The 26,330-nt window shown below is 43.2% G+C and overlaps 2 protein-coding genes and 1 pseudogene across 3 annotated transcripts in view; 2 read left to right on the top strand and 1 right to left on the bottom strand.

Moving 5' to 3' along the window:
* The window catches only part of LOC307104098 (cytochrome P450 4V2-like), a 29,446-nt gene extending 20,953 nt beyond the window's left edge, over nucleotides 1-8,493 (top strand). The window contains exons 9-11 of the mRNA XM_079778735.1: nucleotides 4,796-4,930; nucleotides 5,023-5,202; nucleotides 6,834-8,493. Coding sequence (XP_079634861.1) covers nucleotides 4,796-4,930; nucleotides 5,023-5,202; nucleotides 6,834-7,006 — 488 coding nt within the window. The 3' untranslated portion in view covers nucleotides 7,007-8,493. The remainder of the gene's footprint in view (nucleotides 1-4,795; nucleotides 4,931-5,022; nucleotides 5,203-6,833) is intronic.
* Nucleotides 1-26,330, bottom strand: part of LOC307104095 (protein FAM149A-like) — a gene marked incomplete at its 5' end in the record, with an annotated part of 124,947 nt that overhangs the window by 81,505 nt on the left and 17,112 nt on the right. The gene's annotated exons all lie outside the window — the stretch shown is intronic.
* On the top strand, nucleotides 11,169-24,487 carry LOC307104217 (plasma kallikrein-like; annotated as a pseudogene). The gene is made up of 4 exons (XR_013815264.1): nucleotides 11,169-18,225; nucleotides 22,158-22,219; nucleotides 23,345-23,483; nucleotides 24,091-24,487. The product of XR_013815264.1 is annotated as a plasma kallikrein-like (transcript).

Raw genomic sequence — 26,330 nt, 5'->3', positions numbered from 1 at the left:
TGTGTTCCCACGTTTGTGTTTTTACAATTTCTAGCCCAATGCAGGTGTCACAAGTGCTTTTGGATCTCACATAATTAGTGACACCATTTTTACTAGAATTTTTATTCTGCTGCTTCTCATGCTTTTTGCTAATTGTGCCTCACTTCTCTTGTATCCCCAATATTAGTTCTAAAATTTTTTGTGTAACTGATCTTTGGATATTGGGATGTAAGTATTCATTCCTCTTTTTTTTGTCTTTTTTCCCTTCCTTCCTTCCTTCCTTCCTTCCTTCCTTCCTTCCTTCCTTCCTTCCTTCCTTCCTTTCTTTCTTTCTTTCTTTCTTTCTTTCTTTCTTTTTTTTTTTTTACTGAGTTAAACTTCATATTTAGTTTCATTATAACAAAGCAACTGGAACACTTTTAGTATTTAAAATTGAGCGTTATCTTTTCTTCCCATTGAAACAAACAAACAAAAATTAAACAAACAGGAACAAGATTACAATAGAGAATGAGGGTTCCCAATAAGATTCTGCAGGTCTGCTCTTCTCCCATTGAGTTGCAGGGCTCAGGCCATTATTAAGAGAGAACTTTATTTTAAAAGTATCATCTTAAACTGCAAGGAAGTCCAGAAACAACTAAACATACCAAAGGGGAAGCCTTGTTGTCAAAATTTCCACTTAACTAACACCAAACATCTCATATCTTCCCTTTGACCTTCTATAAACCGATTTTCTTTTTTTAGTTTAGTTAGAAAGTAGACATGTGTATGTTGGTAAATGCTAACTGTCCACATTCACAGAGACAGTGTAATCTGTGTGCTCAATGTACAGAGAAAGGAGGGACAAAGCTAGAATTCTGTGCACCACTGCGGGGGCTGAGGCTCCAGCAGAGCAAAGTAAGCAGAAGGTTTTTCTTTCCCAGGGAGCACAGGGGCATTGATTCCATATAGTGTTTGTTGAGTCCGGAAGGGATAAAGTTAATTTGCATTTGTATGCATGCATATACACCTAACCAAGGAACACAGACACCAGGAGTGAGGGCATGTGGGGGGTGTAGAGAGGCAATGGGGGGATAAGAACACATGTGTAATACCTTAATCAATAAAGAAAAAAAATCAAGGGGGAAAAATAAAAATACTTTTAAAATTTAAAAAAAAGTGAATTTGAAACAGAAAGCATTAGAGATTCTTTTCCCACTGTATTCTGCTCAAGGTATTTCCTCCAAATAAGTTGAGAACCAGGATGTAAGGGAGAGAAAAGACTTCAAGAGCAGAATGACTCTTCAATGAGCCTAAGAGTAAAGCAAAACACAAAACAAAATCCCCACATTGTAACTTGCTCCCCGTGACTGGAGGAAACTTTTAAAAAGGTTGGAGTCCATCAGTGTTCCTTAGTCATCTTCTCCTTCATCCTCATCAGCTTCTTCATTGGTAGCTTTCAGTCCTCTCCCTCTCCCCCTCCATCATCTTCTTCTCCTTCCCCTTCTTCATCTTCCATATCAGGAAGCAAGTAGTAATGAATTGGATTTTGGCAAACACCACCTTGGATGATCTCTCCCACTTTATCTGCACCCGCATCAGAATGGCCATAAACCAGATTTTTGGCTCTCAGCCTCTTCCTGCTGGCTTTATCCTGCAGTGGATTTGAACATTTCATCAAATCCTTTCCAGATATTTCAGTGGACTTTGAAAATGCATCACGGCTTGCACTCAGATGAAATTCTTTGGGTGCACTTACTTTCCAAGGAAGGGTTTTCATGGAAATGAAAAGCTGTTCTGTGAGCTGATTTATTACTTTTTAATTCTGTCACTTCACCTCTGGTTAAATAACATAGTGCCTTCCCATCCATCTCCCCAAGCAGTGCAGGCATAGAGATGGTTGCCAATGTTGTTGCTTGAAAATTTGGGATTTGGGCCATCAATTCCTACCTCTTCTGAAAAACAATGGTTGGCAGAATTGGTTATATGCTGACTTTCAGAATCTTCTCACTGGCTTGTTCACTGAGTTGGTCTCATTTTTTGCTTCCTCAATATGTTTGGTTGCTTCCTGCTGTGTTTTTTCTCCTGTTAGCAGGTCCAAGAAGCGATTTGGATTTCTTTTTTTTTAATTTAATAAATCTTTATTGTTCAGATTATTACAATTGTTCCTCTTTTTTCCCCCCCATAGCTCCCCTCCACTCGGTTCCCACCCCACCCTCTGCCCTTACCTCCCCCCCACTGTCCTCATCCATAGGTGTATGATTTTTGTGGAAACTCTTCCCGCACCCCCTACACCCATTCCCCCCTGAGAATTGTCAGTCCACTCCCTTTCTATGCCCCTGTTTCTATTATATTCACCAGTTTATTCTGTTCATCAGATTTTTTATTCACTTGATTTTTAGATTCACTTGTTGATAGGTATGTATTTGTTGTTCATAATTTTTATCTTTACCTTTTTCTTCTTCTACCTCTTCTTAAAGAATACCTTTCAGCATTTCATATAATACTGGTTTGGTGTTGATGAACTCCTTTAGCTTTTTCTTATCTGTGAAGCTCTTTATCTGACCTTCAATTCTGAATGATAGCTTTCCTGGGTAGAGTAGTCTTGGTTGTAGGTTCTTGCTATTCATCACTTTGAATATTTCTTGCCACTCCCGTCTGTCCTGCATAGTTTCTGTTGAGAAATCAGCTGTCAATTATATGGGTGCTCCTTTGTAGGTAATTAACTGTTTTTCTCTTGCTGCTTTTAATATTCTCTCTTTGTCTTTTGCTCTTGGCATTTTAATTATGATGTGTCTTGGTGTGGTCCTCTTTGGATTCCTTTTGTTTGGGGTTCTGTGAGCTTCATGGACTTGTAAGTCTATTTCTTTCACCAGGTGGGGGAAGTTTTCTGTCACTATTTCTTCAAATAGGTTTTCAATATCTTGCTCTCTCTCTTCTTCTGGCACCCCCATAATTCGCATGTTGGTACGCTTGAGGTTGTCCCAGAGGCTCCCTACACTATCTTAAAATTTTTGGATTCTTTTTTCTTTTTGTTTTTCTGGAGGTATGTTTTTTGCTTTTTTGTATTTCAAATCTTTGACTTGATTCTTGCAGTCCTCTAGTCTGCTGTTAGTTCTCTGTATAACATTTTTTATTTCAGTCAGTGTATGTTTAATTTCTAGTTGGTCCTTTTTCATATCCTTGAGGGTCTCGCTAAATTTATTGGCCTTTTCTAGGAAATTCTTGAAAAACCTTATAACCGTGGTTTTGAACTCTATATCCAGTCATTTGCTTTCCTCCATTTCTTTCATTTGTGATCTGTTTCTTTGTCTCTGCTTTTTCACTGCTTTCCTGAGTTGGTAGAGTAGCTTTGTGTGTTAGGTGTCCTATAGGGCTCAGGGGCTCAGCCTCCCCAGTTACCTGAGGTGGACACTTTTGGTGCACCCCTTTGTGGGCTGTGTGCACAGTCTTGTTGTAGTTAAGCCTTAATTGTTATTGGTATCACTGGGAGGAATTGACCTCCAGGTCAATTGGCTGTGAGGATCAGCTGTGTCTATGCTGGGAGAACTTCTGTGCTGGAGACACCTTTATGAGACAAGACTTGCAATATTGCAAAAGCCTCTGTGCTCAGCTTGGAATGGGCAGTGTCTCAGGGTTGAACAGACAGCCTTGGCTTCCTGTCAGCCCTGCCCTATGAGGCCCCTGGGTCTCAGTGTCCCTTGGTAATCACTGCAAGCACCTCTGAGAGAAAGCCGCCCTTGAGTTTCGCCCACAGCCAGACAGTCCAGTTTCTCCCCATATGAGTCTGGGTTCCCAGTGTCTTGCCTGGAACTGGAGTTCAGCGCAGTTGGGAGCTTCCATCTTCCTCCCGCTTAAGAAAGCCAGCCACACACTCAGCAGTCAGTCCTCTCCACGCACGCACCCCTGGACCTCTGCCTTCTGCAGCTCCCCTGAGTCTCAGTATGCTTTTCTCTTTTCCTGACAGTCCTGATTCCCCCTGTATGAGTCTGGGTCCCCAGGGTCTCGCCCAGAACTGGAGTTCAGTGCAGTCGGGAGCTTTTTTCTCCCTCCCACTTGAGAAAGCCAGCCACGCACTCAGCCGCCACTCCTCTCTGCATGCGTATCTCTGTGCCTTAGCCTTTTGCAGCTCCTCTGATTCTCAATGTGCTTTTCTCTTTCCTTCTTGTTGTAGAATTTTCACTCAGCCTGCTTTCCTGTGGTTCTGGATGGTGTCCATTTTGTCTTTTAGTTTTAGTTTTGAAATTGTTGTGCGAGGCAGCAGTTTAGGTGTTTACCTATGCTGCCATCTTGGTTTCTCTCTGGATTTATTTTTGAGGTGGGAATGGAGGGCGTTTGGGGGCCAGGCTATGGGGAGAGTCCAAGAATCTGACACAGGAGAAGATACACTTCTGGAAGAGGCTCTGAGAATTCAAAGTTAAATGTTTTAAACTTATAGTGTCATGCATTTACAATGTTATGCATCTGTCACCTCTATCTAATTCCAACCCACTTCAGCAGCCAAAAGGAAACCCTGCAGCATTAATCAGCCATCCCCATGTTCTCTTCCTCCAGACCCTGCAACACCTCATTTACACTCTGTCTCTACAGATTTGTCTACTCTGAGTACTTCCTCCAAATTTAATGATACAACATGTGACCTTTTGTATCTGTTTGTTTTTTTTACTTAGCATTATTGACTCATTTTATTTTGATTATCTATACTATTAAGAATTTTACTTTAGCTGTTGGTATTTAACATTCAGTGTATTGATGTTATAATACATTCTTTTTTGATGTCTTACCGCCAAGCCCAAATAGTTCTTTCATTTATTTTATTTCATGTATTTACTTTGATCAGGGAATTCTGATCGCCCTGTTACCTTAGAAGACCTGAAGAAACTTAAATATCTGGAGTGTGTTATTAAGGAGACCCTTCGTATTTTTCCTTCTGTGCCTATAATTGCCCGTGAACTTAATGAAGATTGTGATGTTGGTGAGAATTATTTCATGAAAGTAATGGGGAGAGTGGACTTTTCTGTGTGTGTCTTGCTCTGTTCTCATGATATTTCAACTGTCTCATGACAGGGGGTTACAAAATCATGAAAGGCTCTCAAATACTCATCATTACCTACGCACTGCATAGAGATCCGAAGGTCTTCCCAGACCCTGAGGAGTTCAAGCCAGAGCGGTTCTTTCCCGAGAATTCTATGGGACGCCATCCATACGCCTACGTGCCCTTCTCTGCTGGACCCAGAAACTGTATAGGTTTGTATCCATCAGAATTGGTTTGACCTTTCAGGCACACATGGCAGGGAGTTTCTCACAATAATGACTTTGAGATGTAGTGTCTCAGATACAAGTCTGTTAAAAAAATAGTTGTTTTATTTTTTTCTCAACTTTACTATGACAGTTGTAAAGTATATCAGTTTTCTAGGGCTGCTGTAACAAAGCACCACAGACTGGGTGGCTTAAATGACAGAATTTTATTTTCTCACAATTCTGGAGGCCAGAATTCCAAGATGAAGGCGTCTGCAGGGCTGGTTTCTTGTGAGGCCTCTCTTCTTGGCTTATCTCTTCTCCTCGTGTCTTCATGTAATTTATTCCTCTCTCTCTCTCTCTCTCTCTGTGTGTGTGTGTGTGTGTGTTTCTAATTAATCCCCACTCAAGGATATGTTTTTATTGATTTTTAGAGAAAGAGGGAAACATTGATGTGAGAGAAACATTGATTGGTTGCCTTCCATACATGCCCCCCACAACTTAGGTGTATTCTCTGATGGAATTGAACTCACAACCTTATGGTGAATGGGATGACATATCAAACAACTGAGCCACCCAGCCAGGGCTTGATCTCTTCTTTTTATAAAGACACCAGTCAGGTTGGATTAGGGCTCATCCATAGAACCTCATTTTATTTTACTCGCCTCTTTAAGGGCCCTATCCCCAAATGCATTCACATTCTGAGGTACTGAGGGTTATGAATTCAGCAGATGAATTTGGGGGGGGGGGGAATACCACTCAGCCCATAACATAAAGAATTACCAGTTTCATGGTAGAGTTTGAAAATATAGATTTTTAACAAAGAGGCATGGATCAGACTGTCGGGCCTCAGAGGGAGGGGAGGGGAGGGTGGGGATAAAGGGGAGAGATCAACCAGAGGACTTGTGTGCATGCATATGAGCCTAACCAGTGGTTAAGGACAACAAGGGGGTGGGGGCATGTGTGGGGAGGGGTGTGGGATGGGAATGGGGGGATGAGGACAAATATGTGATACCTTAATCAATAAAGAAATTTAAACAAAAAACAAAAACAAAAAGGAAAAGAAAATGTAGATTTTTAGATTGAAGTAGAATTTACTTTATATGTTAGAAAGCATATTTATAGCAATTAGTTTATTTAACCTGCTTTTAAGAATTGCTTTTTTCAAAACCAAAACAGAGAATGCTCACCATAGGATAAGCGGAAGTACATAAACAAAATGATTGCACACCGCCATAAGTGCATTAGAAACACTTTTGGTTTTAGTATGTCTGGTGTCTTACTGTTTATGTAAATGTAGGCATTGGTGCAATGAGTCCTGGTAACTCTATAGTAAACTACATGAAAGGCCCAGGAGGAGAGCATTCTAGAGCAGTGGTTTTCATGGTCAATGAGCCAGGATTCATCTGGGTGCTGTGTGGGCTGGATTCCTTGTCCCCAGAGCTATTCAGGTGCACTGGGTGGGAGCAGGGAAGGGCACTCAAGAATCTTTATTATTAGGAAGCATCCTCAGTGATACTGGTTCTCCCAGGGCCTACTGTGAAAATCTAGCATCACTTGCTCCCTCTAATAGAACCTGTTCTTTCTCCCATTTGAGATAGATCTGTAATTAAAGTCATGTTATTTACATTAATTTGAAGGTCAAAGGTTTGCCATGATGGAAGAAAAGGTCATTCTTTCATGCATCCTGAAGCATTTTTGGGTCGAATCCACCCAGAAAAGAGAAGAACTTGGTCTGGCAGGAGAGCTGATTCTTCGTCCTTCTAATGGCATCTGGATCAAGTTGAAGAGGAGAAACACAGATGCATCCTAACTCTTTTATTGGGCTCTGCCTTGGTAGCAATAAGGTCTTTCTTTAAGAGAAACTTTGCATTTACTATGTGTTGATCATAAATTTAATAGTCTTAATCCCTACACCTAATTTTTTCTTATCCCCACTTACCTTGGGGTCAAGTCTACCAAAGAGAGAGTTTTTATATTTTCATCACCACCATTATCTTACCCTTGCTCTTGATCCCAAAAGGTGAGTTAACTGATGTCCGTACCCAAATAAACATATACATTTCTCAGCAGAGAGAGCCATAGGCCAATTCAATTTCAATTGACAGACCCAAAGGATATAAGTTAATTGAGGCTCCCAAATTTTTTAAGGTATTCTTGTTGAACAAAAATATACATATATCCATATACTTTTCAATTGAAAAGGTTAATTAAATACTTAGGCTTGAGCTTAGGTTTTAAAAATTACATCAGAGGCATCAGTTATGAGAATAATTATGATGATGATACTTTTCAGATTTTGTCAAGGAGAGCAGATCATTTATAATTGACTCATAGGTTCTGTTCCTATCTCCCTTTTAACCGTGTACTTATGGCCTTCATTTCATTTCATTCTACATAACATCACAATTACCTTTACACATCATATATTACCGGGAGAGATTCCTCTTGGTGATCTCCAGTCCCTCATAATGGCTTTTGGAGCTGGAAGCACCTTAGACCTTATCAGGTTATACTCCTTTTCATTTGAAGGTGATAAGATCAATCAGGGGTAAGTTTCTATCCAAAGTCTTACCACCAGTGGGTGACAGGGCTGGAAATAGATAGAGGTCTAAACTCTAAATCTCTACTACTATATGCTACTGCTTTATGAAACTCGGGTATGTAACTGGGTATATCATTAGAATACAGATCTTCTAGAATTCTCCCATCATTAAGGAGAAGAGACGCCGCACATGTATAGTAATACAGCACTTGGTTTAGGGTTAAACTTCTGGGAAATTCAATCCTCCAGAACATATGTATCAAGCTGGTAACTGACACAAATTCCCTGAATTTTAATTCTATCTCTACTCCCTTACTCAGTGACTTTAAAAAATTTATTTTAATAAATAATTTTAATGAGATTGTTTCTGTTTCTAAATTGATTTTAGAGTGGGAGAATGGGGAGAGAGAGAAACACGTTGATGTGATGTGAGAGAGCTACCTTGATCCATTGCTTCCCGTTCACCTTCCAACTGGGGATCGAACTCACACCAAGGTATGTGCCCTGAGTGGGAATCGAACTTGTGACCTTCTGGTGCATGGGACAGAGATTGTTTCTTTAGTTTTCTCAAGGCAATAGCAGGTAGAAGCAACAGACTAAGAGAATGGAATATATATTCTTTAATGGTTATCAAAGGAAGAGACGACCCAACCAAAGCCATCGGGCAAGCATTATAGGCTGGGGCATTCAGGGCAGGGTCAACATCTCTATGCACTTTACCATCCCAAAGACCCTCAGTGCAGACAAGTCAGTCCATATATTGCTGAGAAAAAGTCAAGAAAGTATATGATGCAGTTGAAAATGATTCCCAAGATATGGTAAAGTTCATTATCTAGAAAGTAGAGATATGTAGAAAATTCGTCCCCAGATGATTTTGGAAATTGAAGTTTTATTCTTGGAAACTGGTATTACATATCAATTTCATGCACTTACATTTAAACCTTGCCTTTCAAAAATCTACCGACCCTACACTAGACATGAAATTAAATTTAAAGCAAAGCATTGCTTTGTGTTACATTCTGGCTTAAAATCTCCGTTTGGCCCCAGAAAAAAATTTATTTTTCATATTTTAATTGGAAACTCACTTAAACTGTGTCAGTTAAACGAAGTTGGAATGGAGAAAGTATGTCATGGTCTGCAGTATCAACATGAAGATGCTGACTTTTTAAAAAATAAGATGATCAAATATCTGCTTGTGTCCCTATTACCTATCATGCTCCTGCTTGAATGAAGTATCTTAAGAATAATCAACTACGTTTTAGACATGGGTGCTACATTTTATTCTGAGAACTGATGTCTGTTTGAAATATAGATAACTTTAAAAGATAGGGTGACTGCTTCATAATCTATACTAATAAAAGTATAATATGCTAATTAGACCAGACATCCAACCAACAAAGCTACGGTGGCGGGGGCTGAGTCAGATGTGGTTAGGGGCGATCAGGCAGGCAGGGGAGCAGTTAGGGGCATCAGGCAGCAGTTAGGGGCATCAGGTAGAATTGTTAGGGGTGATCAGGCAGGCAGGCAGAGGTGGTTAGGGACAATCAGGAAGGTAGGCAGAGTGGTTAGGGGATATGTGGCAGGCAGGTGAGTGGTTAGGGTTGATCACACAGGCAGCCAGAGACAGGGGTGATCAGGCAGGTAGAGTGGTTAGGGGAGATGTGGCAGGCAGGTAGAGTGGTTAGGGGCGATCAAGCAGGCATGCAGAGTGGTTAGGGTGAGCAGTTAGGAGCCAGTGGTCCTGGATTGCAAGAGGATCGGACCTAAACTGGCAGTTGGACATCCCCCAAAAGGTCCCAGATTGTGAGAGGGTGCGGGTGGGCTGAGGGACCCCCCCATGCAGGAATTTTGTGCACCGGGCCTCTAGTAAGTAATAAAAGAAATGGCACCTTTGAGTTAATGTCCTTAGTCTCACTCAGACTCCCTAACAAAATGATCCCTGTGCAGTTATCATAGACAGATCTTGAGTTTCCCTGACTGAAAAATAAACTAGAGGAGAAGTGGAAAGACCAACATATTTTGCTTAACAGAAAGGAGAAAGTGAAATCTCTTAGGACTACCTGGGAATGAGCAAAACCCCCAAGCATCCACCTGGTACCCAGGGATTTATCATCTAGAAATCTCTCAGATGATGGACTATTGAATTGATGTTCTGTTCACTGTCACAGACAACTGTGGAACATCAATCAGTTTCTGGACCAACTCCTGACCTGTCTCATAAATAAGGAGATTCCTGGACTTTATTTATTTATTTAAAACTTTTATTTATAATACAATTTCTTTCTTTTAAATATATTTTGTTGATTTTTTTACAGAGAGGAAGGGAGAGGGATAGATAGTTAGAAACATTGATGAGAGAGAAACATCGATCAGCTGCCTCCTGCACGCCTCCTACTGGGGATGTGCCTGCAACCCAGGTACATGCCCCTGACCGGAATTGACCCTGTGACCTCTCAGTCTGCAGGATGATGCTCTATCCATTGAGCCAAACCGGTTAGGGCTCCTAAACTATATTTAGATCAAAATGTATTTCTAGCATCTCATGATATGCCTGTGTGTGTGTGTGTGTGTGTGTGTGTGTGTGTGTGTTACAAGCCATTTCCAACCCTATGAATGAGTGATGTTCACAATACCATTTTCTCAACTGCCTTGCTCAGCCCTTGTAGACTCCTACCTACAGCTTCTTTTATGGACTCAATCCATCTCATATTTGATCTTCCTCTTTCCTGCTGCCTTCGATTTTCCCCAGCATTATTGTCTCTTCAAAATAACTCTGTCTGCTCATGATGTGCCTGGAGTAAGACAGCTTCAGTTTTTTTTGGTTTGTTTGTTTGTTTTTAACCTCCAGTGATGTTCAGGCTTAACTTGCTTTTGGATCTACTTGTTCATCTTCCTGGCGGTCCAGGGTATCTGTAGAGCCTTCCTCCAACACCATACCTCAAAGAAGACAATCATGTCTAAACCATATGACAATTTTTCTTTTGAAGAAAAGAAAATATTAGCATCAGGTTTCTGTACAGAAATTGTGATTTTTAGCACAGCCTTTATTCTAATGAAACATAAGTCGATTAAGATCACGAAAGATAGGACTCAGTAAATGTAAAGTAAAATAAAAAGAAATTGCTGATGTCTTGATTGATACCCTCAATCTAAAAGGCATCACAGGTTGCATATTTGAAATATGCTACTGCATTACAACCAGAAATTATTTTATTGGCCTTGCTACCCTCCATTTTTTAATAAACAGAATTCTGTAGTGCAGCAATATGCATTAAATATTTACTTACGCATCAACTCCCTGAAAATCTAATTTTCTAACAAACTGATGTAATGCAATTTTGAAGAATAGTTAGAAAACAAAGGAGATTTAGTGGAAAAGTGGTTATGTCTTTAAATATCTTTAAAAGTACAAGAAGGAGAGTAAATTATTTTGTGTGGATGGAGTAGATAAATGTAGGATGGAAGGATAGAAGTTGCAAGGAGGTGTATTTCAATGTATAGGGAGACTTTTTCTTAAAAATTAAAATAAGATTGAACTTCCTGAGCAGAAATGGGCTCCTCAGAAACCAGTATGTATTTTGCAGTCACGGTATCCTGACAGACAAGACCAAACTCTATGCCATGAGTACTAAACTGGGTTTCCAACCTACCTATCTTTTTAATTCTCACCCAAGGGTATTTATTTATTTTAGAAATTGAGGGAGAGGGAGAAATAGAGAGAGAGAGAGAGAGAGAGAGAGAGAGAGACATTAAAGTGAGAGAGAAACATAGATCATTTGCCGCCTGTATGTGCTCTGACCAGGGATCGAACCCACAACCCAGGTATGTGTCCTGACTGGGATTTGAACCCACAACCTTTTGGTGTACAGGAGGATGCTCCAGCCAACTAAGCCACGTAGGCAGGGCCAGATCACAAATCTTTTCAGCTTTGTGGGCCTTACTGCCTCTGTCACAACTGCTTCACTGTAGTTGTAGGGTGAAAGCAAGCCTCCATAATCTATGACTGAATGGGCGTGGCTGTGTGCCAATAAGACTTTATTTGCAAAAAGAAGCACTGGAACAGATTTGGCCTGGGAATTAATGCTTGTCAGCTGTATTACATCTTATTTCTGAATTAGGTGGGAGCAGGACCTAGACATCAGCCAACTCCCGTCCATAAAATTTCAGTGTTAGTAGATTCTTTGCTCCTGGCATAGGTACCATTTGCCAGAAGATCCTTTCAAGTTCAGCTATCCACACCCACCTGTTATTCAGTTGTGCAGCTAGGCAATCATAATGGAAAAAGTCTCATTAGATGAGGTTTAAGCTTCATTTGACCCCAAAGAATGGGGAATGTAACGAACATTTTTAATAAAGGAAACCTGCTTACAAATTGTATGGCCCCAATGTGAAAAAGTTAATATATTCAACTAGAGGCCCCGTACACAAAATTCTTGCATGGGGTGGGAGGTGTCCCTCAGCCTGGCCTGCACCCTCGCCAATCTGGGACCCCTTGGGGGATGTCCGACTGCCAGATAAGGCCAGATTTTTGTGGGATTGGGCCTAAACTGGCAGTTGGACATCCCTCTCACAATCTGGGACTGCTGGCTCCTAATCACTTGCCTGTCTGCATACCTAGTCACCCCCTAACCACTCCCCTGCTGGCCTGATTGATGCCTAACTACTCCTCTGCCAGCCCGATCGCCCCCAACTGCCCTCCCCTGCTGGCCCGATCACCCCCAACTGCCCTGCCCCACAGGCCTGGTCACCCCTAACTGCCCTCCCCTGCTGGCCTGATCTCACACCAACTGCCCTCCCCTGTTGGCCTGATCTCGCCTCTAACTGCCCTCCCCTGCAGGCCTGATCTCCCCACAACTGCCCTCCCCTGTTGGCCTGATCTCCCCCCAACTGCCCTCCCCTGCCAGCCTGAGGGCCTCCCAACTGCCCTCCCCTGCCAGCCTGGTCACCCTTAACTGCCCTCCGCTGCTGACCATCTTGTGGCAGCCATCTTGTGACGATGTGGGGGCAGCCATCTTGTGACGACATTGCGCGAAGCCACCTAGGCTTTTATTATATAGGATAGCTGGACACAGGAATGACATGTTCATAGACCATGTTGACAGGACAAAATGCTGAAACTTGGCAGGAAGGTATTGACTAATAGCAAAGGCAAGCGAACACAGCTTGCAGAGCTCACCAGGGATGCTGCAGACCAGTAACGCTTTGTCAGAGGCCAGAGACCCTCGGCCCAGAAGTTCAGAAGCAGCTGTGCCTTCAGGTAGAGAATTTCTATTATTCCCATTGCTTCCAAATAAAGCAGGTTTTAAAAAATTAAGACTAGTTTTTACATTATGAAGAAACTACTAGTTTGTTTTAATTGCCTGCCTATTTAGAAAATGTTGAAGAAACCGGTGTTCTTATATGTGGAAATATTTAAGTGTTAGCTATTTTAAACTCAAAAGAATATTGACTGATTAGAAAATTAATAAATGCGCTTGAATATTTTTGAGAGCTTTTCTTGGGGATATCATTGCCATTATTTACATTAATTTTCCTTCTGCTCAAATCAAGAGGATTCACAACTGTTTAGTTCCCTTCTACCAATTCCCTCTCCATAATTACGAACAACACAGGTGACCAATGAGCAGTGAACACGATTATTCCTCTGGATGTCTCAATTTGCATCTTGTGTCCAGTCCCAGGGCACAGAATGTGAAGAAAACCCGTGTTCTCTATATGGTAATTGTGTGCTTCCATTCACCGTCCACACATTGAAAAGAAATAGTCCGTCACCTTAGATTAAGGCTCATGTTAAATAGACCTCACCCAGCAGAGTCACAGATGTGTCGCTTTCTCTTTTAGGATGGTTCCCTTCAGCCAAGCAGCTTATTTCATTTGCCTGTTTGCTACAGTCTCCTGTGGTGAGTGGATTACCTACAAGACGTCCAGTTTAGGGTGTGGGAGGGAAGTTAGGAAGGACCAGGCACCACTGGAAAAAGCTACTGAACATAGAGCTTTGGGGAAGGAGCCAGGCCCTAGTAAGTCAGGGCAAGTCCTTTTAATGCTCAGCATTTCCCAGGCACCTCATGGCGAGGAGCCCAGGAGTGAGTGCCTCTGGGTATGTGTTGGCAGAAGCTTCTGTTTGGAAAGGACTCCCTGCAAAGCAGCTCTAAAACCATCAGCCGTCCATCAACATTAGTTAAAAATCAACTCTGTCTGAATATTCAAGAGTGCCAGGCATTTTAAAGTGACTGTATCCAATCTGAACATCCTACCAGGTACACAGTACACACTTTGATTCTTTTAGGCAACCTGGGAACCATTTCAAAATTGAAAGTTCCTGGTTTAACTCCAATTCAGTAAGCCATCATTTGAATAGCTCTAGTTTCAACAAACCAGTGGTTTTGACCTTATTTCTCTCTCTCTCCATTCCATGAAATTTTCAGGGAATTAGGAGGATTCTGTTTCCCTTGAATCCTGGTAGAGCGGTGTTTTGTCTGTGCTGCCCTTAGGGGTGGATTTGGAGTCTATGTTGACATAGGATGACGGCACCCCAGTGCTATTGTCTTATTTCTCAGATTTATGGCTATGGCTAAGATAAACGCCTCTTGGGTAAAGGTTGTGTTTGTAAAGAGAGAGAATTTCTTCAGGAAGAAGCTTTTATTTTCTAAACCACAACTCCCCTCCATCTTTCCCCTCACTCTGCATTGTTCTTCTGAGCCATAATCATCACCACGTACAAATCCACTGGATGCTGAGGATTAGAAGCCAGAGATGCCCTGGACCATGGCCACCACCATTTTCTCTTTTTGGAAAAAAAATTATATATATTCATGCAAGGAAAATTGAAGGTGCAAGTAAGCAGAAAAGGAGAAACTACATGCTGTCTATAATCTCATCATTCAGAAATGGCTACTTTTAAAGGTCTTTTGTTTAATCTTTCATTTATTTTTCTACACGAGTCTACTTACACATTTAACACAGATGTTATTAATATAGATATTTTTATTACTCACATTTCCTATTTATAGCTATCTTCTCATGTGAATTTGTATGTCATACTATTTGAAGCTTAGTATTCCCCCCTATTCATGTTACTTTTGTATGCAGATTTCTGCACACATATTCAATTATTTCGGTAGAATAACCTGTTAGAAATAAGATACCAGGTAGAAAGGTGTGGGGATTTGGAAGGTTTCATGCTCTACACTGTGACACTGACTTCCAGAAAGGCTCCTCCTACACGGACTTTCTCCCCCGCCCATGGGAGGGATCATTTCCCCACTTAGGCTGACTGGGATATTCCTCAGCTGTTCCTCTCCCGGCACCTCTCACCTCTCTGGAGCAGTGGCCCAACTCATCTCCGGGAAACCGCTGCCTCCCAGTTTGAGCCCATGTGCTGGTGGCTGTGACCCAGGCAGGCCTGACCCAGTAGGTGCACACAGCCTGCTGCCTAGGTGACCTGCTCAGAGCCACCGCCTGGCAACACCACTATTGTTTGCACTTCTAGAGAGAAGACTGATTTTTTTTCCCCCTTCAAACTGGACTTGAGCTATGGGAGCACACAGAGGCCTGGGCTCTGACACGGTCTTGCCATTACATGGAGCAAAGGTGACACCAAAACAGAGTAATGGTCTGCAGACAAATGGTGTCCTAATAGGGTCAGCTGAGCCCCATGCCCAGGTCTGCCTGAATCTAGATTCACCGTGGACTCTGGGGTCTGAGCCGGTACATTTCATTTGTACTCAGTTACTTTGAACGTTGAACTAAGCTTTTCGTTTGTTTGATTTTTTTATCATTTGTAACTAAAGTCAGTACCTCGGAACCAAGATGTAGGCATAGGTAAACACCTGTACTTGCTGTCTCTCACAACCACATCAAAACTACAACTAAAAGACAAAACAGCTGTCATCCAGATCCGTGGGAAAGCTGGCTAAGTGGAAGTTCTACAACTAGAAGGAAAGAAAGAAGCTCATTGAGACTGGTAGGAGGTGCGGAGGTGCCGAGGTGAGCACTGGACCGTCTGGCAAACAGGTGCACTGTTGTTTTTTCAATCGGGAGGGAGATACAAGCTCCTGATTGCTCTGAACTCCAGTTCCAGGTGAGACTCTGGGGACCCAGACTTATACGGGGAGAAACTGGACTGTCTGGCATCGGGCCAGAATGCGAGGGCGGCTTTCTCTCAGAGGTGCTTGCAGCAATCATTGTTCCTGTGTGGGGGTGCAGGACACGGAGACCCAGGGACCTCTCTGGTGTTGGGCTGACTGGCAACCATTGCTGTTTGTTCTGCCCTGGTGATTCCCTGAGACCCTGCCCCATCCAATTTACAACCCCACCCAAGCTGTGCGCAGCAGCTTTTGCATATGAATGGCCTGTGCTTTCTTAGCTTAAAACCTGTAAAACTGCAGTGGGGTCAGAGAACCCCAGAGTTTCAAAAAAAAAGGCCCAAGGCCTGGCAGCAGCAGCCTGCCTTGCTTCACAGCTGGGCTTCAGCTGGGCACTTTCAAACCTCATACAAAGTGGAGGAATCTGCAGATCTCTCTGTAGCTCCTGCTGAGTGGCCTCAGACAGTGGCTGACTTTGCACCTCCTTGGAGGTCCAAGAGCCAGTGTACCCAGTGGTCATTGTGAGACCATACCGGATAACAACTCTTCACATCCATAAATGACACACTCAAGGGGCAGACTCAGTGAGAACCAAACCCCCACTGAAGAAGCCCTGCCCAATAAGGGTATCTCCTGCACAGCAGTCCTTCCATTGTAGACACAGCTGGTCCTCACAGCCAATTGGCCTCAGGTCAATTCCTACCAGTGACACCAACAGCAATCAAGTCTCAACTACAACAAGACTGTGCACACAGCCCATAAAGGGATGCACCAAGAGAGTCCACCTCAGGTGATTGAGAAGGCTGAATCACTGGGCCCTATCGGACACCTACCACACAAGGCCACTCTATCAACACAGGGAAGCAGCCAAAATGTGGAGACAAAGAAACATGTCATGAATGAAAGAAATGGAGGAAAGCAAACTACTGGATATAGAGTTCAAAACCACAGTTATAAGGTTACTCAAGAATCTTCTAAAAACCTCTGAGGAACTTAGTGAGATCTTCAAGGATCTTAGTGAGAATACCAAAAAAAAAAAAAAAAAAAAGGAAGAGGACCAGTCAGAAATTAAGCATACACTGACTGAAATAAAGAATAAACACAGAGATTCAACAGTAGACTAGAGGATCCCAAGAATCAATTCAAAGATTTGAAATACAAGGAAGCTCTCACATCGATGTTTCTCTTTTTTAAAAAAATGAAAAAGTATCCAGTTATATAATAGTGTCAGCAGCATAAATCCCCAGAATGTGTTCTTTGTTCTGTCTTTCTTTTTCAGCCAGTCCTGCAGTCTGAATTAGTTTGAAGAGAATCTCTCAGAAGAATAAAATTGGCAGAGTGCTGTTTTTTTTTAATTGGGTCGGGTTTATTTGCCTTTAATGCTGTTTTCTTTCTTTCGTTGCCCTTTTTTTTTTCTTTTCTTTTTTTTACATAGAAATGTGTGTTTACTTAAGACTTCCAAAAGTGGGACACCAAGTTCCCCCACTCCTCAGGAAAACACCATGTCTGGATATAGCCTTCTAACCTGCAAACGAACTTTGCCTGGTAATGTTTCAATCATCTTACGTGTAATGTGACCGATTTTATTATCTTCAAGTAACAGTGATGAAACAATCCTCGGTGTACCAGAAACTTGTGTAAATGTGGCTTATTGCTTTTTGCATTTTATATCTTCTTATGTTTCTAATCACCACAGAGCCCTGCCATTCAAAAGTTTATGCAGGAGTTGATTTTGGAGGGGAAGAACTGATCGTGTCCCTCATTCAAGGAGTGAGTGGTTGCCAGGAGACCTGTACGAAGATGGTGCGCTGTCAATTTTTCACATACTCTTTCCTCCCAGAAGACTGTCGAGGAGACAAGTTAGTGAGAGTTCATTTTTCAATGATAGTCAGCAAGACAATTCCATGAAATGTCCCCGCCTGTGAGGGTTTACCCTTTGTTCTGACCATGTCATGTAGGTGTAAGTGTTCCTTGCGATTATCTTTGGATGGTTCTCTGACTAGAATCACATATGGGATGCAAGCAGGCTCTGCTATTCTTTGAGGTTGTGTTGAAGTGGGGACAGCTCCGGTGAGTGCACCCAATTTTTCCATAGAGCTGTGAAGGGCCGTCTGCATTGTCTTCATAGCTTGCGGAGTCTTAATGGGATGGAATTCTGTATCTCTCTTTCTTGCCTGAGGAGGACTCCCACTCACCTCTGATTCCAGCCATTAACTTCAACACTCTCTTTCCAGTTTGCATGACAAAATCCAATGTACGCATCATGGGAGGAACCAATTCCTCTTGGGGAGAGTGGCCCTGGCAGGTCAGCCTTCATGTGAAGTTGGCAGCCCAGAGCCACGTGTGTGGAGGGTCCATCATTGGAGACTGGTGGGTCCTCACTGCTGCCCATTGCTTTGATGGGTAAGTTTTGGCTTCTTATTATCCAGGGTCCTATCTAGCTTTTTTGTTTTGAACAGTCTATAATTGCTTTCTCAATCATCATGTCAGTTTTGGAATGGAAGATTATTATTATTTAATAAAAATATTTTAAAGCAGAGAAGATATTAGAAATGTTGAACAGCTAGTAGGATCTGAACACTGACCAGTCTGAACCATGAGACCAAACTGAGGTGTTTGCAGTCTTATTCAAAGACGGTTTTTTCAGGCCTATGGATTCACAGATATAATAAATAATATTAACGGTAAGCAGAAAAACAAAAATACAATAGTTTGTTACCCTGTTTTAAGAAATATAATCCTAATATATAAAAACCCTGGGTCCTAATGACCAACTGGAAGTCAGTCCTGCAGGCATGGTGCTGTGCTGCAGGCATGGTGCCCCAGCACTGACTGCTGAGGGGGCTGCAAACCAGGGCCTGAGAGAGGCCTGAAGAGAGAAGCATGGACTGATCTGTTGCAGCTTTTGATCAGCACTTGCCTCTCTCGTTCTCTCCCAGTTTGGTCAGCAGCCATGCCTCCATTTCTCTCCAGGCCTCCACCGGGGCTGCTGATCAACCCCGCCTTTCTGATCAGGCCCCATTGATAGGCCCAGAGATGCTGATGGGCATAGACACTGACCAATCAGAACCAAATGTGGGTGCTGTGAAGAACCAATGGCTGCCTAGGAGGTGGAGCTTCTGACACTGACTGTCATAGACACCGACCAATCAGAACCAAATGTGGGTGCTTTGGGAAGCCAATGGCTGCCTAGGAGGCAGAGCTTTTGATGCTGACTGGCATAGAAACTGACCAATCAGAACCAAATCTGGGTGCTTTGGGGAGCCAATGGCTGCCTAGAAGGTGAAGCTTTTGATGCTGACTAGCATAGAAACTGACCAATCAGAACCAAATTGGCCAGCAGAGGAGGGCAGTTGGGGGCAACCAGGCTGGCAGGGGGGGCATTTAGGGGCAATCAGGCAGGCAGGCAGAGGCAGTTAGGAGTGATCAAGCAGGCAGGTGAGCATTAGGAGCCAGCCGTCCCAGATTGCGAGAGGGATGTCCAACTGCTGGTTTAGGTCCGATCCCAAAAACTGGCAGTCAGACATCCCTCAAGGGGTCCCCAATTGGAGAGGGTGCAGGCTGAGCTGAGGGAACCCCCCTCTGTGCACGAATTTTCTGTACCGGGCCTCTAGTCTGATATAATATTTCTATGTTACCAGGCAAATAGTAGACTTGACAGGATTTTAAAGTTTTAAAACACTTAGACTTTGTCATTAGAACAAGGCTTGACTCCCAGCTCTGCCACTTGGAAGAAGTCTGACTGACCTTGGGGATTTGTAATTCTTACCTTTTTTTTTTCTACCTATAAAATATGAATGACAATAGTATCTAATTCATAAGGTTACTGGAAGGGTTAAGTGACACACTTGAAATGCTGAGTACTATACCTAGAACGTAAAGTTACTCAAAACAAATATAAGCTCTGATTAAATAAGTGTACAAATGGGCAAAGCATGTGAATGAGCAAAAGAGATAAGGGCCCATCAGCAGATGAGTGGATTAAAAAACTGTGGTACATCTACACAATGGAATACTACGCTGCAGTAAAAAAGAAGGAATTCTTACCATTTGCAACAGCATGGATGGAACTGGAGAGCATTATGCTAAGCGAACTAAGCCAGTCAGAGAAAGATAAATATCACATCATCTCACTCATTTGTGGAATATAATAAACAACATAAACTGATGAACAAAAACAGATCCAGAGACAGAGAAGCATTGATCAGAATGTCAAACCTCAGAGGGAAGGTAGGGGAGGGAGGGGGTAAGGGGGAGAGATCAACCAAAGGACTTGTATGCATGAATATAAGCCTAACCAATGGACACAGACACCAGGGGGGTGAGGGCATGAGTAGGCAGGGGGGGGGGCAATGGGGAGATAAGGACACATATGTAATACATTAATCAATAAATAAATTAATAAAAGAGATACTAATAACCCTAAAATAAAAGGCTCTTGATATCTTTCAAAAAGTGTTATTGTTTCCATAGAATTCTGCACCCCACCTCCCTTCCCCATCTAAAAATTACTGTGAGCCCAGCTGGTGTGGTTCAGTTGGTTGAGCATTGTCCCATGCACCCAATCTGTCACCAAATGATTCCTGGTCAGGGCACATGTGGGTTCGACCCGCAGTAGGGGGCATGCTGGAGGTAGCCCATCGATGTTTCTTTCTTTCTTTTTTTAAATATATTTTTATTGATTTCAAAGAGGAAGGGAGAGGGACAGAAACATCAATGATGAGACAGAATCATTGATCGGCTACCTCCTGCACGCCCCCTACTGGGGGTCAAGCCCACAGCCCTGGGCATGTGTCCTTGACTGGAATTGAACCTGGGACCCTTTGGTCCACAGGCCAACGCTCTATCCACTGAGCCAAACCAGCTAGGGCCAATTGATGTTTCTTATGGATGTTTCTATCTCTTTCCCTCTTATTCTCTCTCTCTCAAATCAATAAAAACATTTAAAAAATAAAAAATAAATAAAAGTTACTGTGAACCAGGGTTCAGGGTACTGCTGCTGAAATGTAACAGGCAGAGGCAACATTGAACAGAGCCAGGCTCCTCCAGTCCCCACAGCAGCATGAGTCTCAGGTAGGGGTCTGCTCCCAGGGCATTGCTAGGGGAAGGCTGCTGGCCTGAATGGAAAGACCCTATAAAGGGAAGTAGTTGTTCCCTTTTTTACTCAATAAATGCAATTTGGGACCAAGAATTTTCATCCTTTTTCCCCCCAGCTTTATTGAGATACTAGAGGCCCAGTGCATGAAATTCATGCATGGGAGGGGGTGGGGGTGGTGTCCCTCAGCCCAGCCTGCACCCTCTCCAATCTGGAATCCCTCTCACAATACAGGACTGCTGGCTCCCAACCGCTTGCCTGCCTGCCTGCCTGCCTGCCTGATTGCCCCTAACTGCTTTTGCCTGCCAGCCTGATCACCCCCTAACCATGCCCCTGCCAGCCTGTCTGATGCCTAACTGCTCCCCTGCCAGCCCAATTGCCCATAACTGCCCTCCCCTGCCAACCTGGTCACCGCTAACTGCCCTCCCTTGACAGCCTGTTCTCCCCCAACCGCCCTCCCCTGCAGGCCTGATCTGCCCCAACTGCCCTCCCCTGCAGGCCTGGTTTCCCCCAATTGTCCTCCCCTGCAGGCCTGGTTCCCCCCAACTGCCCTCCCCTGCAACCTGGGTCCCCCTTATCTGTTCTCCCCTGCAGGCCTGGTTGTCCCAACTGCCCTCCTCTTCAGGTCTGGTTCCCCCCAACTGCCCTCCCCTGCAGGCCTGTTTCCCCCCCACCCCAGTTGTCCTCTCCTTCAGGCCTGGTCCCCCCCAAATGCTCTCCCCTGCAACCTGGGTCCCCCGCAACTGTCCTCCCCTGCAGGCCTGGTCACCCCTAACTGCCCTTCCCTGCCAGCCTTATCACCCCCAACTGCCCCCCCTTGCTGGCCTGTTTGCCCCCAATTGCCCTCCCTTGCAGGCCTGGTCCCTCCCAACTGCCCTCCCCTGCTGGCCTGATTGCCCACAACTGCTCTCCCCTGCTGGCCATCTTGTGGTGGCCATCTTGTGTCCATATGGAAGCGGCCATCTTTGACCACATGGGGGCAGCCATCTTGTGTTGGAGTATTGGTCAATTTACATATTACCACTTTATTATATAGGATAATTGACAAGTAACACTGTGTAAATTTAAGGTGTACAATATCATGATTTATATATATAACTAACAAATTATCACTCACATAATTATAATTTTTTGTGAGTGATGAGACCTTTTAAGATTTACTCTTAGCAACTTTCAAGTATATAATACAGTGCTGTTAACCAATACAGTATAGTCACTATGCTGTACATTACATTCCCAGACTTTTTCATCCTATCACTGAAAGTTTGTACCCTTTGACCTACCCCTTCCTTTACCCCTCAGGTAACCCCAATCTGCTCTCTGTCTCTCTGAGTAAAGGATATTTAGATTCCACATATAAGTGAGATCACACAAGTATTTGTCTTTCTCTGTATGATTTATTTCACTTAGGGTGATGCCCTCCAGTTTCATCCATGTTGTTGCAAATGGCAGGATGCCCTTCCTTTTTCAGGCTGAATAATTCCTTGTATACACCACATGTCCTTTATCCACTCACCTGTGGATGGACACTTAGGTTGTTGCCATGTCTTGGCTATTGAAAATAATGCTGCCGTGAACACAGGTGCAGATGTCTCTGAGAGATGGTGATTTTGTTTCCTTCTGACATATACCCAGAAGAGGGATTGCTGGATCATACGGTTCCATTTTTATTTTCTAGTGGAACCTCGGAGTGTTTTTCCTAGTGGCTGCACCAGTTTACGTTAAGAATTTTCATTCTTGAAGGCTCAGTATTGTGTCTGTTTGTAAGAGCTAGAGTTTTGTGCATGTCTCGCACCATATAGAAATAAAAATTTCCATATTTACACTAAATAAGACTGCTTAAATAATAATTTTAGGTTTACTTTGTATATGTTCAGATTTAAAGAGTTGATTTAAATGGCCATACTTCCCAAAATAAAAGAGATAGATTTTGAGTGGCACTGAAGTCCCGCCTCATTTGCCCTCTTAGAGGGGCTTGTGAAACTCAGCCTGACTCCCCGCAGCTCTGAGTGTTGCTGAGCAGTTGCTTTCAGGACCATGAGCTGAGCAGGACTTTCCATGATAAACTCGGGGAGTGTCTCCCGACCAGTGTCTCCCAGAATGGGACGGCAACACTGTTGTACTTGCACTTATCATCATCCATGACAGCAGTCCTGAATCTCTGAAGATTTAGTTAATAACACTGAAAACACACATTCTGTGAGTTTGTGTGTGTGTGTGTGTGTGTGTGTGTGTGTGTGCGTGTGTGTGTGTGTGTGTGTGTGTATGGTATGTAATTCTCCCTTCTCACCTTTAGCATGTATATATAAAGGAATGGCCTTAATGCAAAGTTCAACATTCTGATTGATTTGCTTTAAGACTTCAGTCTTATTTTTACATTTATTGTATTTCCTACTTCTGAATTTATATATATTGGTTACTTCATAGGTGAGATCCAAAATATCCTACAAAAGGCAAATATTCCTCTAGCACCAAATGAAGAATGCCAGAAAGATATAGAGATTATGAAATAACCAAGCAGGTGATCTGTGCTGGCTATAAAGAAGGGGGGAAAGATGCTTGCAAGGTAATGCCTTCAGTTATAATAATCATGCAAATTTGAGTTATAATAATCATTTCAAATATATTTTCTAGTAGAATATTTAAAATATTTTAAAATCAGAGTTAAATGATCTTATAATTTCATACATAACCTCTAAAATTGAATATATATATATATATATATATATATATATATATATATATATATATATATAACATATGTCACAATCTGTGCAGGGAAATGCTATATTTAAAGGAGGACAATTGTACCTACAATTATTGTACTAAAATGTAAGAATATTAAGCTTATTTTTAAAAATGTTTTTATTGCTTTCAGAAAGAGGGAGGAAGAGGAAGAGGGGATAGAAACATCAATGATGAGAGACAATCATTGACTGGCTGAATATTAGGCTTATTTGACAGTGGAATAAAGATGTCAACACTTCTTCGTTGGACAATACATTATTGAATTACATAACTTTCACCACATTCAACAGCTAATGAGCCCTATGAGATGCCTGAAGATCCATAAGAAATTGGACGTGTGTGGTGTGTGTGGTGTGACTACAGAATGTTAAAGGCACATCTGTCATAACCTTCTCTCACTTTCTTTTTCTGCCCATGTGACACAGGGAGATTCAGGTGGCCCTTTAGTTTGTAAACACAACGGAATGTGGCATTTGGTGGGCATCACCTGTTGAGGTGAAGGCTGTGGCCACAGGGAACAACCAGGTGTCTACACCAAAGTTGCTGAGTACGTGGACTGGATTTTAGAAAATACACAGGAACGTGATGGACAGTCTCTGATGAAGTCACCGGCGTGAGGAAGCTCCTCAGAGGTGGGGAGGAGGCCAGTCTGAAGTGTAAGTTTTGCAGCGTGGGTTTCATTCAAACACTGATCCTTGGGGCTCTGATCTGCAGAACCGTGAGAGCAGTATCTACCTCGCATCCCTGCCATGGGGATAAAAAGAGACACGGCATACCACGGTGCTAAGGGTGATGTCTCACAGAGGGATGCTTCCAGTATTTGCTAATCGCACTAATAATGGAGATAACCCTGAATGTCTCCACAATTGTTTGGTGTGAAATAAAATGGCGAAAGAGTGTGATTAAAGAGTGTTTTTTCCCCGGATGTGAAACAGAACCAAAGAAAACAGTCAGATTCTAGCACAGTGCCTGGTGCCATTCTAATCACCCTGCGTGTGTGGAACTCAGTGTGTCTCAGCGATAACAATTCTCTGTGCATCACCCACGGGGTCGTTAACCCTACCACTGCCCGCCTTACTGGAGGGGGGCACGAAGAGTCAGTAAGCTTGGGGGAGGGGTGAAGAGCCAGTAAGCTTGGGGTTTCTTGGACTAGTGCAAGGGAAAAACCTGTGTAACATCCGTTTTTCTAAGAAAGAGGTGAGATATTTGAACTTGGGAGAATGGCGATGCATCTTTTCATTTGACCTCTTGCTTTGGTGACCCTGGGGTGGCCACAGGCTCCAGGCTGGCCGTGCCCGGGAGACCTGTGGGGCTGCAGGTGTCTGGTTGCAGCTCCTGCCCAGGGCTCATTGCACAACCTTCTTGGAGGGCAAGGAGTCTGCTTGGCTGTGGGTTCAGTGGACATCGGGACCCATGATAGCAATTCAGAAGTATCATTAGGTATAAAACTCTCATAGAGCTCATGGTGGCAGCAAGTAGCCCTGGAATGGATGATGTAAATCTATGTAAAGTGCCCAGCCAGCGTGGCTCAGTGGTTGAGTGTCCACCTATGAACCAGGAGGTTATGGTTTGATTCCCGGTCAGGGCTCATGCCCGGGTTGGATACTCGATCCCCAGTGTGGGGTGTACACGAGGCAGCCGATCAATCATTCTATCATTCTCTCCCATCATTGATGTTTCTATCTCTCTCTCCCTCTCTCTTCCTCTCTGAAATCAATACAGATATGTAACACATATTTCTATGTAACACAAATTTCCAAGTTCCCCGTGATAACCACACTGATACCAGGTGTGCTACATTACGCTGACGTACCTTCACACAGAAGTGACCATTGATAAAATATTGTGTTGGTTAAGTAGAAAAATAGAAAAGTTGCTAAGAGAGATGGAGTTTTTCCTTTGACACTCAGACTCTCAGTGATAGGAAGGGCTAAAGATGGAGGGGCTGAAGAAAAACCACAAGGTCTGGGTTCTTCACAAACCACACAATAGGACACTGAAGAGTTAAATTTCCTCCAGAGGGAAAAAATCTCTAGATTCCATCAAACCTGGCTGGGTTCCACAAAACGACTACAAATAAACACAGCCTCATCTTTTACTTGGGCATGTAATAAAGATATTGCTCTTTGTTCTGTGTGGATGCTGTTTTATGTTGAAACAGAAGAAAATGGTTGGCAATAAAAGCCTTATCTGTGGCCCTTTGGTATTGATAACCCTATAGGGCCTTTGAACAGTGTGGCAGGGTAACCGCTGGGCTTTGTAGGGCAGGGCAGGGCCTTGTTTGGGCAGAATTGAGAGGAGAGTTTTGAAATGTGACCTCCCCTGGGGTATGAAGGATGGGATTAAAGTTGCCAGTGGAAGCCAGGGTACTGGACCCGTCTCTTTGTTACTCACAACGTGTTCCTGTACAGGGGTGAACAGAGGAGCCCTTCCCACAGTCAGAGCCTTTGGGACTGAGAAGTGGGTAAGAGGCTAAGAAGGCGAGAGACTGCCATGGCTTCAACTCTCCCGAGGGAGACTGCGAGTACAGAGAAGGAATAGGCCACGGGCAGTGCCACCCAGTACCGAGGTGGCAACAGAGCATGGACTTGGGCAATGGACTTCACAGGTACACATCTGATCGGAAGACAGCCAAGGAATCCGAGGTCTGTCTCCTTTTGGACCC

The sequence above is a fragment of the Cnephaeus nilssonii genome, assembly GCF_951640355.1.
Source record: "Cnephaeus nilssonii genome assembly, chromosome: 8".
Classification (NCBI taxonomy): Eukaryota; Metazoa; Chordata; class Mammalia; order Chiroptera; family Vespertilionidae; genus Cnephaeus; species Cnephaeus nilssonii.
The sequence above is the reverse complement of the archived record's forward strand: the minus strand, read 5'-3'. Positions and strand labels throughout refer to the sequence as shown.